General features: G+C 43.9%; 5 protein-coding genes across 5 annotated transcripts in view; 2 read left to right on the top strand and 3 right to left on the bottom strand.

Annotated features, from left to right (window-relative positions):
• Positions 1 to 741: 741 nt before the first annotated feature.
• LOC117900853 (beta-1,4-glucuronyltransferase 1-like) lies at positions 742 to 2249 on the top strand. Its single transcript, XM_034811373.1, has 4 exons — positions 742 to 1510; positions 1579 to 1870; positions 1924 to 2099; positions 2158 to 2249. Exons 1-4 carry the CDS (start codon positions 795 to 797, stop codon positions 2243 to 2245), a joined length of 1272 nt encoding a protein of 423 aa, XP_034667264.1. The 5' UTR covers positions 742 to 794; the 3' UTR covers positions 2246 to 2249.
• Positions 2250 to 2253: 4 nt separating this feature from the next.
• Positions 2254 to 8653, bottom strand: LOC117900852 (beta-1,4-glucuronyltransferase 1). Its single transcript, XM_034811372.1, has 4 exons — positions 8169 to 8653; positions 4324 to 4816; positions 3007 to 3781; positions 2254 to 2591 (listed from the first exon to the last, which is right to left on the bottom strand). Exons 2-4 carry the CDS (start codon positions 4743 to 4745, stop codon positions 2391 to 2393), a joined length of 1398 nt encoding a protein of 465 aa, XP_034667263.1. The 5' UTR covers positions 4746 to 4816; positions 8169 to 8653; the 3' UTR covers positions 2254 to 2390.
• A 142-nt stretch (positions 8654 to 8795) lies between these two features.
• LOC117900851 (septin-interacting protein 1) lies at positions 8796 to 11881 on the bottom strand. Its single transcript, XM_034811371.1, has 3 exons — positions 11688 to 11881; positions 9364 to 11630; positions 8796 to 9302 (listed from the first exon to the last, which is right to left on the bottom strand). The coding sequence occupies exons 1-3, from the start codon at positions 11794 to 11796 to the stop codon at positions 9171 to 9173; spliced, it is 2508 nt and encodes an 835-aa protein (XP_034667262.1). The 5' UTR covers positions 11797 to 11881; the 3' UTR covers positions 8796 to 9170.
• A 1453-nt stretch (positions 11882 to 13334) lies between these two features.
• Positions 13335 to 18933, top strand: part of LOC117902149 (neuroguidin) — a 59117-nt gene continuing 53518 nt past the window's right edge. The window contains exon 1 of the mRNA XM_034813286.1: positions 13335 to 13988. Within this exon, the coding sequence (XP_034669177.1) occupies positions 13980 to 13988 (9 nt within the window). The 5' untranslated portion in view covers positions 13335 to 13979. The remainder of the gene's footprint in view (positions 13989 to 18933) is intronic.
• LOC117902147 lies at positions 16940 to 18887 on the bottom strand. Its single transcript, XM_034813285.1, has one exon. The coding sequence runs from the start codon at positions 18855 to 18857 to the stop codon at positions 17553 to 17555; it is 1305 nt and encodes a 434-aa protein (XP_034669176.1). The 5' UTR covers positions 18858 to 18887; the 3' UTR covers positions 16940 to 17552.

The following is an 18933-nucleotide window of genomic DNA, read 5'->3' as shown; positions in this document are numbered from 1 at the left end:
CGTCCGTCTGTCCGTTCGTCTGTCCGTCTTGTTTTTTTTATACCCGATACTCGAAGAGTAAATAGGGTATATGTATTGTATTTGTGCGAATAACGGTTGTATGTAACACACAGAAGGAAACGACTCCGACCCCATAAAGTATATATATTCTTGATCAGCATCTATAGCCGAGTCGATTGAGCCATGTCTGTCTGTCCGTCTGTCCGTCCGTCCGTCTGTCTGTCCGTTCGCCCGTCCGTCTTGTTCTTTTTCTGTATGCTCACACTGTTAAAAGTGTATTTCAAAATTTCGTCCCGCCTCCTTCCGCCCCCATAAAGATCGAAAATCTCCCACAGCCACTATTTTGAAGATAAAAGAAAAACGCCATTCCGTAGGGAAGGACTATACCTATCAGATCGCTGAATTGGGATCAGACTGGATCATTATTATAGTCAGAGTGAATAAATTAATTTGCAGTGGCTAAACCCACCCCGTCCAGCAGCATTTTTGTGTACGTCTCTGGAGGAGGGGGGCGAGCTAGAAGAGCGTGTTGGCGTGAGAAGTGATGTAGATGAAGATGACACATGACAGATGTACCACTGAGGACCGGGTATAAGAGTTGTGACGCGTAAGAAGCGTCTCACACGTTCCTCCTCGTTTTATTTACATTTGGCTTCACTATTTCCACTGCGACAACTCAAAAACGGCTGGTTGGGTCAATAAACAGTAAGTAAGAACTAAACAACCGTAGCCAAAAGTAGCCTTTTGCTACTCTGTATAAATATGAAGTTTTACTCAAAAAGCTCCAAAGGAAAATGTCTCCCTTTATTGGAAAAATCCTCTTGATACTCACTCTCGTACTCATTGGCTATGGCCTCAAGCTGTTGCTTCAAAATGTTCAAAACAATTTCGAGCGAGACAAGGCTGAAGCGCGCCATGATCCAGGGTATGTGCGTCAGCATGGGGAGTACTGGGTATGGCATAATTATATAGTGGCGGGCGAGGATTTAATTGCGAATGAAAGTGTGACCCTGGCCACACATGGCACCTATGCGGACCTGAAGCTGCTGCCAACTTTGCTGATCAGATGGCAGGCGCCCATTAGCCTCTCGATCTATGCCAATGGTGAGGATCTGGATAAGACCATCAAAGGTTTGGCCTACATCAATAGCTGCCTGCAGCTGGGCGTCCTTATGCGTCGCTTTGTCAGCATTCATTTGGTGTGGCATCAGCAGCACATGCCACGGAATATCCGACGCGGCAGCATGGGCGTCACAGCCGATCCCTTGATGTGTGATGCGGCCCCAATTTATCTAAATTCGTCACAGGATCAGACCTACTGGCATCGCAAGAATCTGAATTATCCCGTGAATCTGCTGAGGAATGTGGCACGTTTGAATGTCTTAACGTATTATGTTTTTTCCGTGGATATGCAAATGCTGCCGCCATATAATTTTCCCAAAAAGTTTGTGAATTTCGTTTTGAATCATGATGTGTGGCGTTATGCAGATATATCACTGCCCTACACAACGTGGGTTTGGATGGTCATTGAATTTTCTTTGGTTCTTTGTTAAAATATCTTTTGTATTTCCTTATCAGTGTCTTTTGTTTGCTGACATTCCCGCATGTGCTGGAGGCACCTTTGGCGCAGAATAAATTCCAATTGGTTATGATTTTGAGGGATTTCAATATCACGAGTCCTGTGTACGACAATATCGATGTGCAAATGAAATGGCTAAGCACTCGGCATAGCAGAGATGATTTATACATATTTAGTCGCTCAAAGAAAATGGATACGTGTGTGGCCTATGTGAGCATCAATGAGCTGGAACCGCTCTACGATGAGAACAATCAAATGGAGTCGATTTATAAACATGGTGCTAATTTAAAGGTGCATGAAGGTGCTTCTCCCATCCTTCATTTTTAACTAATTCTCTTCCCTAGGCCCAAGTGCTAATGGACTTGAATTACACTTTCATTATCCTGGATGGTGCCTTTCTCATACGTCGCACTCTGGACAGCTGGCAGAACATTAAGCCCGATGATCATGTAACTGTTGGCCAAGACAGAGGCTCACGTTTGTGGCACATCTGGCATTTGTTCTACCATCAAATGATAAGGTTCGTAAAGTGAAAAATCCCCCCTCTACCCCACTTAAAGTCCCTCCTTGAATCACAGCTTAGTGCCCAAGGATTTTGCACAGAACTGGTATACGCGTTCGCGTCATTCGCGTTATAGTCAGTTAATCAAACAACGCTACGATTAACACCTTAAATGGTTATATTTAAAATGTAAATAACAAAACGAACTTATGACAAAATTGCACTATTATAAACAGCAAAATAAATGGAGGAGAATATCACTTTCCGTAACTAAATTCCGTTCTAGTTGGAGCTTTTCCCCAGCTCGTGTCACGTTGTGCAGCTCTTTCGGCGGCCATACAAGACTCGATATTCGGGCTCGATTTTTGTTTTAATGAAACGCGTCATATCTCGGGCGTATATCTGGCGCGTTGATTGCGTGCCATTGTTCTTCTTGATGCCAGGACTGTGGACGAGGAAGGCGGGATGAAGTACGTGATATTCATAGCCCAAGAGGCACATGGCATAGTTCTGAAAGAGGGAGAGATAGTTTATCGATTTATCGATTATTTTTAAATATTTTTCGATTAGTTGTCGAACAGATTATGGAATCTTACTCGAATTGCGTTAGATTATTTATCGATAAGTTTATATTAATAATCGAAATGGTATCGATTCATTTAAGATTATTTTTTTAAAACAATCTATCTACAATTAATCGATTTTCTTGGCACATTTTTTTCCAACCGAATGTTTTTATATCGGTTAATCATAAATTCTGTCGATAACTAAATAATAAATCATTGATAAACCTTTGATCACTTATCGATCAATTGCGCATGACATTAAAATATTATCGACAAACTGTATATCCTTTATCAAACAATTTATCCACAATTAAACGATTAATTGTCGAAAATTCATCTAAAACTCTATCGATATTTACCTGTATCCGTTTGTTGGACTGCCCCTCCCACGTCACTCGCTCATCGAACATTGGCTCCTTGTTGTCGCTCACATAGAAGGGCTCCCAATACCTAAACTCCTTCTCCCGCAACGCTTCGCTCCACACGTGCAGCTCATCCGTGACGCTGGGCGCACGATTCAGCCATTCCTCTTGCCCCGGCACCTTGTGGCATGAGGCACACATCTTCTTGTGAAACGTTTGAGCCAAACCCTCACGATACAGGGCCAGCAGCTGCGTCTTGTCATTGGGTACGGGTACACCCGCTTGCAGCTCAAAGACGGGCAAAGGATAAACTCGAGCTGGCTGCTGGGGGTCCAGGGCCAGAATGCTCTGATTAGCAACTACCATATCGAGAAACTGGTCCACAAAACCCACACTGGGATACAGTTCGATGTCGCAAGCAAAGATAAAGTACGTATTGGCCGCCTTTCGTGCTATATTCCGTCCGACATTGATCGGATATGTGAGATTTGCGGCCACCTTGTACATAGCCTCGCGCGGCCTCAAGGTCCATGGCGGCGGTGCTTGGGTGCCATTTTTTAGCTCACAAACAAAGGGCCGTTGCAGCACCTCTGCCTCGTTGTGTGGCACATTTACGGGCATATGCAAGTTCGAAAAATACAAATGAAATGTGACAAAGTCATTGATGTACTCGCTGCCAGGCAGACAATTTTTCACATATTGTATGGAGTCAAGTGTGGTGTTTAGATCGTAGCCGGGTGCGTGGATTGCAAAGCTAATGGGTGCGCGCCAGCTGTAAGAGAGAGAAAAAGCGTATAAATAAATATAAATAATAGTTAGTAGCAGGGCAACAGATTGTGAATTATGGGAATAATTGTTCATGGATTGTTTAAATTTTAAATTGTCTTCCCTAGGCCCAAGTGCTAATGGACTTGAATTACACTTTCATTATCCTGGATGGTGCCCTTCTCATACGTCGCACTCTGGACAGCTGGCAGAACTGGCACAAGGCTGTTTCGAGGCTGTTTTTGAAACATTTTGTGTGTAATATTGGTCCGTTTGGCATTATTTTTGTGTAGCAAATAGCTAAGATTATTATTTATGATGCTACATATCGATATTACCAAAAGTATAACCTTTTACTGGTATTTACCTAACCTCTAGGTGGCGCATCTAAGAACGTCCACGTTCACTTTCATCACCGTCCATACCCCCAAAAAAATGAATATCAGCTTTTATATGCCTATCAGTCAGTCATAAATTCAGCACACATCGCAATAGACTGTGTACCTTTATCACTAAATAGTTTCAAGGACCCCAGCGATAAGCACTCACCGTTCTGCCACCACTTCCAGATTATCGAAGAACGTATAATCCCCATTGGTGGTGTATGTGATCGAATCAGTGCAACGTATCAGTCGACTTTTGCGGCCAACAATTAGATTCAGCAACAGCCAGTATTCGCCATGTTGCAGCCGCTCAAATGTCAGATTTCTCGTGCGGCATTTTAGCAATTGTTGCAACAACTGGCCGCGTGGGGTGAGCGGTGGTATGGGTGGCTGTTCCACTTGCTGATAATCCTCCGGATACTCCTCGGTTGTGTACAAAGATTCATCAAAGGTCAAATGGGATCTGCCTCGGCTGGATATCTGCGCTTGACTCAGATGCTTGGCCTGTTGCAAGTTGCGCCAAACGAGCACCAGGGCCACTGTGAGTAGCAGCAGAATGGGCCACATTCGGTTGCCACACTTGGCCATGGCGCTGCGATTTCTGTCCGAGCTTCTCCGATGTTCCTTAATTTATGGCCTCACAACGTTGTTTGTGAGCTCTAAAAAATAATGGAGAAAAAAACATTGACACACTCCGCAGGTTGATAAGGGCCAGGCCAGGGCGGATCTCATTACCAGCCACCCACAACCCTTTAATGGGGGAAAAACTACTCCCAATACGTGGCGCGGTGCCAAACGAGACTCGTAGCCAAAGGTCGTGCCCGGGCTTTGGTTGCCTAATTGTATGCCTTTATGTGCCATTATTATGCTATCGATAGAGTGCTAATTATTATGGATTCTCTCTCTCTCTCTCTCTGTCTCTCTCTCTCATTCCCTTTTCATACAAAAAAAACACAAAAATAAAAAAGAAAGGCCCGAAATAAAGAAAGGGCAGAGGGAAACCTGATATGTACACGTTTTCATAGATAGAACGAATTTATTTATGGCAGTTTTATATATAACTTATATTTTTTGTATTGGTTATTGAGCTGAGGTGAAGCAGACTTTCAATGGTTGCTCTAAAAAGGCTCTAAACAATTTCAAGTACTCACTAAAAACACTACATAGAATATAGCTAAAACATTTGTATCAAAGTCGTAAAATTGTAATAATTGAAGTTGAATTATTGTTTAAACCAGGATGTTTGAAAAATCTTAAAATAATATTACTAGATCTCAGCATAATTGAGTATAATTATCGTAAAGTCTTATTGGATTTATAGCAGCCAATTCCAGGAAACAACCTCTTCAGAAAACGTGAAAATAATTCGAATCAAAGTATTTCCCCGTTTTGTGGCTGCTTCTGAGAGCTATTCCAACATTTTTAGATGCCTGAAGGTCGATGAATAAATGAAATGAAATTTGATTTGCAATTTTTTATAAACTTCATTAATTTGTAAGGCTATAATATGTATGGTCTAGAAGAGTGGATAAGAGTGGCCGAGAGTGTTTGCCCCGATTACACTACCCGACACAATTTTTCCGCTTCGAACCAAACCAACTTCTTTCGAATTGGGGCTTCAGAGATGTTTTATAATACATTTTTTTTCTTAGGCAGAACTTTTGTTTGAAGCCAGAATACATCAACGTTCCAAAAGGTATTTTTGTGGGTTTTATATATTTTTATAGTTAGCTCAGCCGTCTCTACATAGATTATAGTCAGCAATATCTTAAACGATATCTTACATATACAAAAAACGAGAAGGGACGTGTGAGACGCTTCTTACGCGTCACAACTTTTATACCCGGCACTCAGTACTACATCTGCAACTTAGCGGTTATTTGTCAAATTTTACATTTTTTCTTCATCTGTCATCTACATCAATAACACTACTCACGCCAACATGCTCCTTTAGCTCGCCACTTTCCCCTAGAGCCAGACACTGCAGAGGCAGGGCAGAGACGCGGCAGAGACAGAGACGTGTCAGAGGCACAGGCCACAAACTGCGCGAAGCAGAGTGTGAATGAGAGAATGTGCACAAAACAAATATAAGCTGCGGGACAGGGTGGGTTTAGCCACAGCAAATTAATTTCTTCTTTGTGGCCATAATAATGATCCAATCGGATCCTAGTTTGGGATCTGATCTGATCTGATCTGATAGATATGGTCATTCCTTACGGAATGGCGTTTTTAGATTTCTTTTATATTCAATATTGTAGATTTGGGAGGTTTTCGCTCTTTTGCGGGGGCGGAAGGGGGCGGGGCTCATTTTTGAAATACACTTGTACCAGTGTGAGCATACAGAAGTATGGATGCAAAATTTGGTGGCTCTAGCTTTTATGGTCTCTGAGATCCAGGCGCTCAACAAGACGGACGGACGTACGGACAGACGGACGGACGGACAGACAGACATGGCTCAATTGACTCGGCTATTAATGCTGATCAAGAATATATATACTTTATGGGGTCGGAAACGTTTCCTTCTGTGCGTTACAAACAACCGTTATTCGCACAAATACAATATACCCTATTAACTCTTCGAGTACCGGGTATAATAAGTAGACACAGGAGTTTCCTGAGTTTTTAAAGTCAAAATTTCGTCAAAAATAACTCACAAAATCATCTTTTGCATTTTAAAGCTTAATATTTTCCAGACGGTAAACTAAAACTACAAAGTTTTTGGGTTCAATTTTTAGCTGCATCATTTAGCCTTTCAGCTTGGCAACGTTTTTTTACAACCAGATCTAAGACACATAAGTTATGTGAAAACGGAACCGTTACCTCTCAAAACAGCAAACCAAAAAAAAAAATACGTTTTGAAAAATTCTGAAAAAAAAGTTCTGTTAAAGAAAAAAACCGTAATTCAATAAACAATTTCAATGTCTCAAATCTATTAGAACAATTTGGTGAAATGTTGTCGAGTAGTGAGCAAATGTATGTACATACAAGCAGAAATGTACATATGTAGGTATGTATATGCCATTGGTTCATACATATTTACATACATGATTACATACAGTGATCTCTGCGTTTGATGCTTCAAATAACAATTATTTTTATGACTTTACAAACGTTTCCTTATGTATTTTTATTCGTTGGCAGATCTGCTCTAGATCTAGAATATCTTTCTATGGCATAATTATAAGCTCTAACGAGTGGCCTGCTTACTCGACACAGACTTGAAAGTAAGGTGAAAAATATGGGAATATTTCCACTGATCTTTCTATTTATGGAAATGGCAAAGAGGTATAAGAAGACTGGGGAAAAGTGGGTGTTTTCCCCAGTCTTCTTATACCTCTTTGCCATTTCCATGTCTTTTTTACAACCAGATCTAAGACACATAAGTTATGTGAAAACGGAACCGTTACCTCTCAAATATATGTCTACTTATATTCCTTTAAGACATATCTGTACAGTCACGATTGACACAGAACAACCGCGTTTGACACCCACTTTTCCCCAGTCTTCTTATACCTCTTTGCCATTTCCTTTAAGACATATCTGTACAGTCACGATTGACACAGAACAACCGCGTTTGACTTCTGAGTATTAGCCACAATCAAATGGGTTTTAACAGTCAGACAATCTGTGTTGATAAAGCAATCAAAAGTTGTAATTTTGATGCACTTATAGGGAAGTGTTTGATACGTTTTTATGACTGGAAGCTTATCAATGACGTCTACAAAGTGCAACAATTAATCAAACTGTGGCTGGATTTACACGCACTTTTTGTTTATTTTATGGATAATTAATTATACACTTTTGTGTCATATTTATCGCACTTTTCACCGCGTTCCAGGCCTGCACCTTGTCCAAAAATTAATATCAATAAATCATCTGATAGATTGCATTCATTTGTGACAACTTCCACTTTAATCTTATCAAAAATGTAGAAATAAACGACAACAACTTGGAACAAGACATAAGTAGTTTTACGTTGTAAGCACTTGAGTTTAAATAATTTGGAATTACCAGCGAGAAATCAATTGATGATTCAACGTTTGTGCGTTTTTATGATCGCTGTGATATACTGTGTGTAGATGGTGTTGAAAAATAGGTCCCATATGGTCCATAAATGAGCGAGCAAACGCGCCTCCAAACACCCTTTGTTATGAAGCTACGAAATCCAACTGAAATCGAAAGAAAAGCAGGTAAGAGGAGGCACCAAAACAGCACCAATCGAAGCAATCAGCAATCAGCATAAAGATTGGAGCTTCTATCAGCTATCAGTAAACAGTCTTTTCCTTTTAATCGTCGACTAAAATAGCAATCCAAATGGGTGCTGCATATCAGAACGCTGCTTATGGCTTATAGTAATTTGTAGCTGGTTTTTATCAGTAACAATCAAAAGGTATGGACAGCATATGGGTTGTTTGCATTTAAACTTTTGCTTACTCGAGTTATGGGCCTTAGTTTTCTTACTCTTGGTTTCGTTTTGGGGCTGATGGCAAGTGGCGTTTGGGCCTCTTTATGCTGCTTTTAATGCAGTTTACAATGAAAATAAAATGACTCTTCTTATAAGCTTAAGTTAATAATTGAATTTTTAACACAATTCACAGCATTTAATGACTGCATTTGGCTGCGTACTACACGTTTAAAGAGGTTTCAAATATTTAATTTCTAAAGCTAATTTGTAATTTCTTTGTCACTTTGTAATTTCTGCTTTAAGGAGCGTCTTCTAAGGGTCCAAAATCTGTTTTTTATCTAGTAATAAAGACAACTAGCATATAATCTGAGCAGCTCCGAACTTGCTGCAGATTCTAAAAGGTTTTCTGTGCATCTGAAGTGGGTTTTATTGGCAAGTTTTCTGCTCTTCCAATTTTGCGTTGTGGTTGCCACTTTCCTTTAGCTTTCCTCACGCTTTTATTTGCCATTATTTGTTCCGCGTTCCGAGCTCCAACCATTGCAGCAGCTGCCAGCCTCCAACATCCAACGATCTCTGGTATTACCGCCACTACATCCCACCGCTCTTGGCTAGAACAAACCCGTCTGTGTGCGTTCCAGCAGATGATTGAGCGCTACTGGCTGCCAGTTGCTGAAGGAACTATCGCTCAGCATGCAGACATTGCGATCGATGTAGCAAAAGAGCTTGCCCACGCGATAAATCTACAAAAATCGAAAGATAAGTCAAGGAAAAACTGAAAGTTCCAAACCCCCGCAGCCTTACCTGCTTGCCCATTTCTCTCCTCCCTGGTAGCGGAGCAAAGATGATGCCCAACTCTGCACATTTCTGCGAGACCAACTCCTTGAACTCCAGCTGGGTGGGCGGTGCCACATCCATCATCATGAGTGGCGGCAGCAGACCCGCCACAGTGGGCGGTGCTGGCGGCGTGGGTGGTGGCGGTGCTGCCGTGGGCTGCAGCAGCGCATCGCTGGCTCGATGCATCATTTCGAGCGCACGACGTAGATGCTCTTTGACGCTGGGCTCCCTGAGCAGCGACTCATTCAGCATGCTCTTCCAGCCGGTGTACCAGCGCGAGATCTCCGCATAGTCGGGCGACTGGTTAAGCCACATGACGAGCACCTGCATCCAGCGTGGGAAGAAATGCTTGTCCAGCAGCTTGGCCATGTGCATGGGCGGTATGAGCTCGTGCCACTCCCACACCTGGTTCCATTGCTCCAGGTCCTGGTGCAGCGGATTGATGATGAACTCGGAGAGCACACCCTGCAGCTTGGGCGTGATGTGATGCTGCAGAAAGTCAACCATTTCCTCCTCCGGAAAGGCCTTGGCCCAAGGTGTCAGCATGGCACGCGCGGATCGATCTTGTGGAGACCATGCCTGCAGCGCCACGCCCAGTTTGCTGCGTATCTGCGGGTAAACCGACTCCTCCAGCTTGCTGCCGAGAATTGCGTGCCAAGGCAGCACCCAGCTGTGGATGGGCACAGTGTCCGTGAGCGGATCCCAATCGTAGACGCCCGTGACGAGGCGCGGCAGCACCAGCTGCTCCAGCACAGAGTCCAGCACCCACGTGGGCAGCAGCGGCGCCCAGGCATCCAGTAGGGCAGCCATTGGCGGATGCTCCTTGGGCTGCCAGAGCGCGGCACAGGCGCGGAACGAGGGCATCACGCCCGCCCAAATCAGCGACGAATATGGATCGAAAACATTGCGTGGCTGCTGCTCTGCGGGCTCCTCGCGCTGCAGCATTCCACGCCATTTTTTGATCAGCTGCAGCGGCTGTGTGGGCGCCTCGAGGGGCTGCCACGAGACCAACTCTCGCTTCACCAGCGGCGCAATGACGCCAGCGGCGAGATCAGCCAGTCCGAATTCCTTGAACTCTGCGGCATAGTCCTCCAGCAGCTGCAGAAACAGCTGCTCCGCGGCATGCAGCGTAATGTCAGGATCCTCGCTCAGCCGCTCCACCCTCACGAGCACCGCCTCGAGAGTGCTGATGTGATTCCGCTCCAGGTGGACAATCTCCTCAAGCTTTTTGTACTCGCACTGGAGCGCCGTCTGCTGGCTCTCCGACTCCCGCTCCGACTTGTCAATGGCAATGATCTGCTGCTCGCACTGGCTCACCAGCAGCTGCAGGTTGTGCGTCAGCTCGGGCAGGGCGAACACGGGGACGGATGCACCGCTTGCCTCCGCATCGTAGAGCGACTCCTCGGGTGTGATTTTGGTCTGCCCGAGCGCATGGTAGCCGCTGAGCACACGTTTTTCCGGTCCCGTCATATCGATGACGGGCACGTTGCCCAACTGCTTGCTAAGCTTTTCAGAGAGTAGGTGCGTCGATTTCTTGCCCTTGGCTATTACCTCCTCCACGGATTTGTAGTAGTAGCGCTTGCCGGACTTCTCCTGCGGCTCTGCCACGCCTCCCTTGCGCCACTTGTTCATTTGCTCCTTGAACTCCTTCGCCTCACGCACATCCTCGTCCACTTTGATGGCCTGCGCCTTGCCGCCAATGCTGGCCGCGGTCTCGGGGCCATACGCGCCAATGGCGCCGCGTCCTTTGCGCACGTGCGCTTGCACCGGCTGCGAAATGCCTTGCAGATCCTTGCCCAGACCCTTGCCCGGCTCGTAGCCCATCTGCAGCAGCAATTTGGCGCCAATGCCGCGCGTATGCTGCTCCCAGGCGCCCACATTTCGCGTGCCAGCGATGTGCGAGTGATGCTGGAACGTGGGTTTCGCCCTCATTGAGGGTCGCTCCTGCTCCTGCTCCTCCTCGGAGCTGTTTGAACTCGGGTCACTCTGCCCAAAGGCCGGGCGTCCACTCTCCCCCGAGTCGTCGCTCTTCTCGGCTGCTTTGGCGTCGTCAGCCTCCTCCTTGCCGGCTTTTTCTTCACCCTTGATCAACTTTTTCTTCTTTTTGCCCGCCTGCTGTATGCCGCCGGCCACAAAATTCACGGGCATTGTGTAGTCCTTGGTTTGGCGGCCATGCCGCTTCTTGCCGCCACCTTCGCCGGGGCTCTCCTCGTCGCTGTCGTCCGCCCAAATGCCTAGAAAGAGGTTTTTTTTGATAATTTTCCTGCTACTGGCAGAAAGAAAATCTTTACCATAGATCTGCTGATGCTTGCTGTGCCGCCCGCGTGGTCTGTTCGTATTGAACTCATTGTCCAGATCGTAGTCGGTGATCTCAAAACGCTCGTACTCGTTGTCCGACATTGTTTAATCGCTTAATTTGGCTTAATAGATGATAGCAACAAAATGTAAACAAACAATTCGGCACGGCAAATTTTAGTGATGCGCAGGCAGTGAATTTCATCAGGACTAGAGATGCACTGGTTTCGATAGTTGGACGGGCATGCTGAAAAACAACTTGAATTTAAAAAAAATGGTATTATTATATTAATTCTTCAAGAAATCGATGCTGAATCTATTTTCGATTTTGATAGCAGCTGGAACATGCTTTTAGAAGATTTTTGGATCAGTCTTTTCTTTTTTTTCTGGTTGTGACATCGATAGCTGCAGTCCTTCTTCTTCGTTATGGTATCTATATATCGATACTTACACATTTTTTCTATCGATGGCTGCGTGGGCTTATTAGAATTCAAATGCCAAAGGAATAAAATCATATGATTTCATTTACCGGTCGATCGAAGATTTTGGGCATCTGAGTACTGGGCTTTAAGAAGAAATTCCATAAGAAATGTAAAATATCACAGTTCAATGCATGGATAATGTTCCATGAAGCATAAAATCAGCTGAAAAATCAGGTATATATACGCAGAGAATTTTACTGTTACTGATACTGTTCGTCTTCCTTGAATTCCTGTCGATTAGTCAAGCCATTTTTTTGCCCATTGCTGCTCGTCCCAAGCATAAAATCGGTGAAGCCAGCTCTCAATAACAAATTTCGAATTCAAATTCAAAAACGATAAGTGCCTATGACATATCGATAGCTGAAATCGCCGAAAGTCTCACTGCTATGACACTCCCACTCCGCTACTATTCTTCTATAAAACGAGGCAAATTTTGGGTGCGTTCACCAGGGCAAATTAAACACCGATCCATGATCAATTTGTTGTGGTCGTACTGGTGAACCCAAGCACTAACCAAATGGTATATACATATACTATTTGGTTAGTGGTAAAACTATTGAAATTTCAAAGAAAATCATAAAATTCATTGCTTAGGTAAACAAGTTCTTAGCGAAATGCATAGCATTTTGAAGCGATTTAAAGCCAATTACAATTAACCAATCAATCATTCAATCAATCAAAACTATTTTGTACTTTACTTACTAACTTACTTTACATACTTTTTGTGCTCATGTTTAAAGCGCAAAAATGAGTCCCAGTGTGAACGTATATTATTGCTGAGCTCATATTTGAAACGCAAACGTGAGGAGAGAAAGAAAGGAAATTGCAGACATAATCCTTTCTTTGGAGGTGACGTCGTAATAATCGGTATTTAAAGTATTTGATATCGAACTCTATAATTTAGAGCTAACTTAGGATGAAATCTTAAATCAACAACTTAAATGTTAATTAATCCTAGTCCTTAGGTGCTAGTCCCTGAGGTCCGTCAAGCTCCCCTACATCCTGAGCAGCTAGCTGAATAATTTGATGGCTGCCAACCTGTGCGGCATGTTTTTCTATCGATTCTACCGATACATTTTAAAAAAAATACATCGGAGGGTGAAACGCCGGGTGTAATTTACCTTGCAGCCTTAGAATTTATTGTGAAATTTTACTTGTGGTCGACACCTTACATTTTCTGAACCATTTCGCAGCTGATCACAGGGTTGTATCTGAAATCTGTTTTTAAAAATTTCCACAATCACGACGTTCAGTTCTCGCACGGAAAATCCAGCTCGCAGCCCGGAAAACGTGGAAGTCGCGTAAAAGTGCAGCAGCCCCAGCGAACGAACATCAAGATGCAATGAATTCGCGCAACAAAAGCAACAGCAAGCACACACAGAACCCCAGCGACAACAAGAATTAAATATAAAACGCAACAAAAGTTCTCGGGCCGCCGCGTGTTTTATTGCTGCATTTCTCCCGCTCTTTCCCGCTTCCCGCTACCAAACTGCAATGTGTGTGTGTGTGCGCGCGTGTGTTGATATTGAATAATAATCAAAAAGAATACGAATAAACGGGGAATATTAATAATAAAACAAAAGTGAAATTAGCACGTGCTACCCGTTCTTTCTCTTTCTATCGCTCGCGCTCTTTGCCCAATCTTCAAGTTGTGTGCGTTGTTGCTGTTGTTGTTGTAACTTTGCTTTTCCGTTTTTTGTTTTGTCCGCAATTCGTACGCTCGCTCTCTGTCGCTCCACTGACGTCGGTTTGCCGGTTAAGGCGCTTTGATTTACCGTTTCTGGATAATATTAACGTAGCAGAAAAATGGTGCAGGTCAGTAAATTATAGAGGATACAAAAACACCTAGTACGCGTACAGTGGGACTTGCAGTTGCTTGAAACAGAAAGAAGGAGAGAAAATATTCTCAATCTAAGACATTTTTGGACAACAAAAACTGAGGAACACTTATTTTTGATTGGGGAAATTCTTTGACACTAAGGTGCACTTTCTTTTGATCCCAAAAGAAGGGAAATTAGGAAAATTAAAAAATTTATAAAATTCATTAAAATATAATTACTCTTGAAAAATAGAAATATTGGAAAATATTAATGAATAAACGTTCCCAAAATAATATTAAATAACAGAAAATTATTCTTGGAAAGGCTTTTAGAACTTGTTCAAAAATTGTTTTCTTATTAAGTTAAAAATTGTCAGAAATGAAATTAAAATGAATAAAGTGTGTATAATTATAAGATTAGAAGCCAATAATATTATCTGTTGGATATGGAACTCCCGAAGCAGTGACCCCAAGAAAGACTAAGCGTTGGATTCTTTCCTCTAAAAATTGAGAAAAGCACACGAAATCTATTAGGAGAGTCATTTAAGAATAAATATGCGCCTACAAATATTAAGCAATATTTCTGTACATTTTCTATTTGTACAAAATATCCATCTAAGGATTTTAGCCGAGGAAAGGATGTATGATTGTATTTAAGTTAAGGGAACTTCCATAGCTCTTGCTTATTTTTGGCTCCATCTAAAAACTCTCCCAATTAAGGTACACTTCGATAGATTCTTTCTGGTCCCAACTTCCACAGTTACAAGTATCCTTAGGAGGACAATACAACTGAAACAAAGCTTGTCCTTTAATGTCGTTTTCCCTGCTTTGAACACTTTAAAAAATATTCAAAATACCACCAATAATTTCCTGCTTTTAAACCATAAATCCGCATTTTGACTCCTCAAATCACAGCGTAAAACCCCTCCAAAGTCAAGTTTTACAAAGTTTTCAAAATCCCTAAATCAAAAAATGGAAAACATATTTTTTTCCACCCCATGGAATAGGCCGCTGTCTCTGGCTGACCTTTTGACGTAACGTTGTGATACGGGGATACAACCCTCTGCAATTCCTGAATGGGATACAAGAACTGGAAAATGCACCACCACCCCCATCGTACCCGATACACGCCTCACCGCCACCCCAAACGGCTAGAGCGCCCCACTCCACACTCCTTGGCAATGCAGTGTCCCAAACGGGAATCAACCACCACCAAAACTGACAAAACAGGCGAAAAAAATTGAATATTCCTATCTGGAAAAATCCCAATTGGGTTCGGGAGTTGCCAGGGAAATTGCAGGACCATTAGAGCAGATATCCTGCCTGCTGCGCCTCTCTTTCGAAGCGTAATGAACACCCAAAAACGTTGCATTTAGTCAATTTTCCATCCACCAAAGCGGCGACACGGTAAAAGAAAAACATAAAATTTGCTTTTGCTAGCTTAACAAGGACGCGACTGTGGGGGTACCCTGGGAAAAAGTGGGGAGTAATGGGAAACAATTTATGGGAATTGTTAGTGTGGCGAAAAGAGGAACAGAAGGAACAGAAATTGTATTTCCCAAATTAATTTTTGCTTAATTTAATTATCGCAATGAAAATATTTATACAATTTCCAAAAATGTTGAATGCCGGAAATATTATTCTTGGATTTATAATTCCCATAAAAATATAATATTACGTTGCTCTCGATATTTGTTAAAACCAATTTTAAGGCTCTTCCCATTTGTTACCCTACAAAAACCAGTCCTCATCTAGAGATTCACTATAGTTAGAGATTTCAACTCGAGTCCTACCTGCCGCGCACCTGCCCCCTCCGCCGACGAATGACTGAAGTTCCAGTTTTCGATTTGAAGTGCGTTTTTGCGACCAACTGTTCTCCACGTTTCACGTCCACGTGTCCTGGCCGGGTGGAGTCCGTGTGGAGTCCGTGTGGGGCACACATAGAGAACCAGGTCCCGCTCTGTGCCGCCACCCCCAGTCACACACACACACAGCCGCCGCTGCCCGCTGCATCCACGTCAAAGCGCATTTTGCACATTTGCATTTGCCGAGGAGGCCTAGACCTAGAAGGGGGAGTGAGAGAGAGGGTGGATTGGGTGGTACAGTGGGGTGGTTCGGTTCGGTTCGGTTTTGGGTTGCGCTTTGGCCTCTGTTCAATAGCTAAAAACGAGGCATTTCTGACGTTTGACCGAACTTTGTTGCTGTTGTTCCAGTTGTGCCCAGCAAGGAGTACTCCACCCTCGAGTCTCCTGCCAATGCTGCGACTCTCTGCTCTGCCAGAGCCTCTGTTGCTAATGGCATAGCCAGAAACAGAGGGAGAGCATGGGGCAGGGTAATAGGCACATTTGTACACTGGACTTTGTCCTGTTCCCACTCTTCTAGGGAGTCTCTTATTTTGTAGCTGCATCCCCCGGTGGAACCCCCCCTCGGGACCGACAAAATTTCAACGAGGATAACAGACACGGGACCCATGCTAATCAGGACAATTAAGTTAATAGTGGTACTAGTGTGTATCCGTGTATCAGCTACATATGAGTGTTTGTATGGCTCCACAGACAGCGAGCTAAACTATTAAAAAAGATATATAGGAAAGAGATATGGAGAGTCTGAGCTATTTCATGCCCACTGTAACGTGGAAAGACGTTGAATCGCTGTACAAATGTGCCCATAAGCGAAAGGAGACATGCCATTGGCATGGAATCTAACTGAAAATAGTTTCTAAATTACGAGAAATCATTTAATAATAATCCCTTAATAATAAAAACATAATAAACCTTGTACCATTTGTGTTTATTTTGTTTATAAAATATAACAATTAATAATACATTTCCGCCTTTTTAACAACAATTTAGCATACACTTTTGAATCCCTTTGAGGCCTTCTTTCGCATTTTCGTACCCCTTTGACATTTCCTTGCCCATTTTCGTATCCCTTTGATGAGTTTCTCTCTCATTTTGCCCATAATTATTTCAATTGCCGCTGCCATTTGTATGCCACGGACTGTAGTTTTAGGCTTTTTCCTTGAACCCAGGACTCTACTTTGCTGTTCGCTTGTGCGGCGGGTCGGGCCAGTACTCCTGCTCGGACTCCGTTTTGTGGCTGCTCTCCTTGGACTCCACTTTGTGCTGCCTTTCAAATCACTTTGCCTGCCACGCCCCTGACCCCCACAGCCTGCCCCCTCGCTCGTGCAGTTTCCATGGCAAAATGTTGAAATGTTCCTTTTGGCTTCCGATTCGATTTCTCGTGTCCTGCCTCGTCCGTCCCGCTTCCTTGAGGGCATTTTCCACTCTGCATGAAAAGGTTTTTCCCTATGCACATGATGTGGGTTTTCCACGTGTGCTGCTGTTGCTGCTGCTGTTGCTGTTGCTGCTGCTGCGTTCTGTGCGTGTGTGGACTTTGCTTTTCAATTATCAAATGCATTTTCCTTTAGTTTTTTCATCTTTCTTTTGTTTAGCTTGTGCTTTGCACCCCTCAAGTTGTTCCTTTCTTGGTCTTCTTGGTGCATTTTTACCCGCAGTTTTCTTGTGGTTAAGGTGTAGAGGAGTTTCTTTTGAGCAGGATCACAATTGCTCGCGTGTATCCCCCATGGACTCGCGATAGTTCATGTTGTAGTACAGTGCAGTCGTCGAAGAAGTTTGACTCGGACGCTGACTCCCTACCGAAGTGAAGGTTTCCTCGTTGGGGTCAAAGCGACCCCGAAAGATGGTTCTGGACGTGTCTGCCATGTCGTGGCCCCTGAAGATAAAACCAGGTGGATGGGCTGCAGTGCCACGCTGAATTGTAGGCGTAGAAGTCGCGCCAGCTGCCTCAAAGTTGCGATATGAATTGGAGGGGCGCGGCGTGGCCAAAACAACATTCTCGCTGGCCACGTAGTTTCCTTGGGAGATTTTAAAGATTGCCTGCGACGCCTCCTGTTGGGCCTCGTTGAACTGGTGCCTGTTTGGTGGCGCCACTATGAGGCGCAACACTTTGCAGCAACCCCAAAAGGGATAACGTAAGAGCAACCAGATCTTGGTGTAGAAAAACAGGTACAACAGACAGTAGATTCCGACTTCCGAGTGATCCGAGGCGCTGTAGATCAACCAATAGGCAATGCCTCTGAGAATGAAACGATGGACTTGACGAAAGCGGCTGTGATGGAAAAAAATATGATCAAATCGTCTACAGCCCAAGGCAAGGGCATAAAAGCAACCAGTAAATGCCAGAGCCATGGTGGAAGGCCGCTCGTAGAGAATTTCCTGGAAGGCCGTCCACAGGGAGCCCTCGAGCACCAGGCGCAGATGTCCAGTGATGTAAATCATAATCCAGGTGGCCAGTTGGTAGCCCAAGAATGCCGTCACGCTGTATAGGCAGCAGTGAAAGTCCTCTAGGTGTGGTGCAGCCACCCAGAGAATAAATCCAAGCGAGAATTTGCTCAAACGCCACTTGTCGGTGGCGGTGGTCTCCAGTGTGAGATTGTAGGCCAGTTCCGTGTGGATGCCATAGCAGGTATTGGAATTTTTCTTCAAATCTATGTACTTATCCTTTCCCGACACGGCCTTGCCCTCGGTCCACTCCTTGCGCTGGCGATGTGCCTGGTAGATCTCATGCGCGGTCTGCTCCTTGTACTGGTTGTAATCCGCTCCATCTTCGATTTCCAAATGTAGGCGATTGCATTGAAAGATCTTCCAAAAAGAAATGTCCTCATGTGGCTGGCAAAAGATTTGCACGCGATTTGTGTGTGTGAACTTTTGCATCAGGCTCTGTGCCTCCTGGCTGTGCGTCTCACCCGGCAGCAGGAGCTTTGCCACATGATAGCTGAATCCCTTTTGCAGCGCTAAGATTGGCAGCAAAATCAAAAGAAAAGCTAAAAGTTTTTTCAACATTTTTTCGTTGTGATTTTACTTATTTATGAGCAAACATGTGTCATAGCAGAGATACATATGTACATATGTACATATT

This window comes from Drosophila subobscura, chromosome U (assembly GCF_008121235.1).
Source record: "Drosophila subobscura isolate 14011-0131.10 chromosome U, UCBerk_Dsub_1.0, whole genome shotgun sequence".
In the NCBI taxonomy this organism is placed as follows: Eukaryota; Metazoa; Arthropoda; class Insecta; order Diptera; family Drosophilidae; genus Drosophila; species Drosophila subobscura.
Note: the sequence above shows the minus strand (reverse complement) of the source record. Positions and strands in the feature narration are given on the sequence as shown.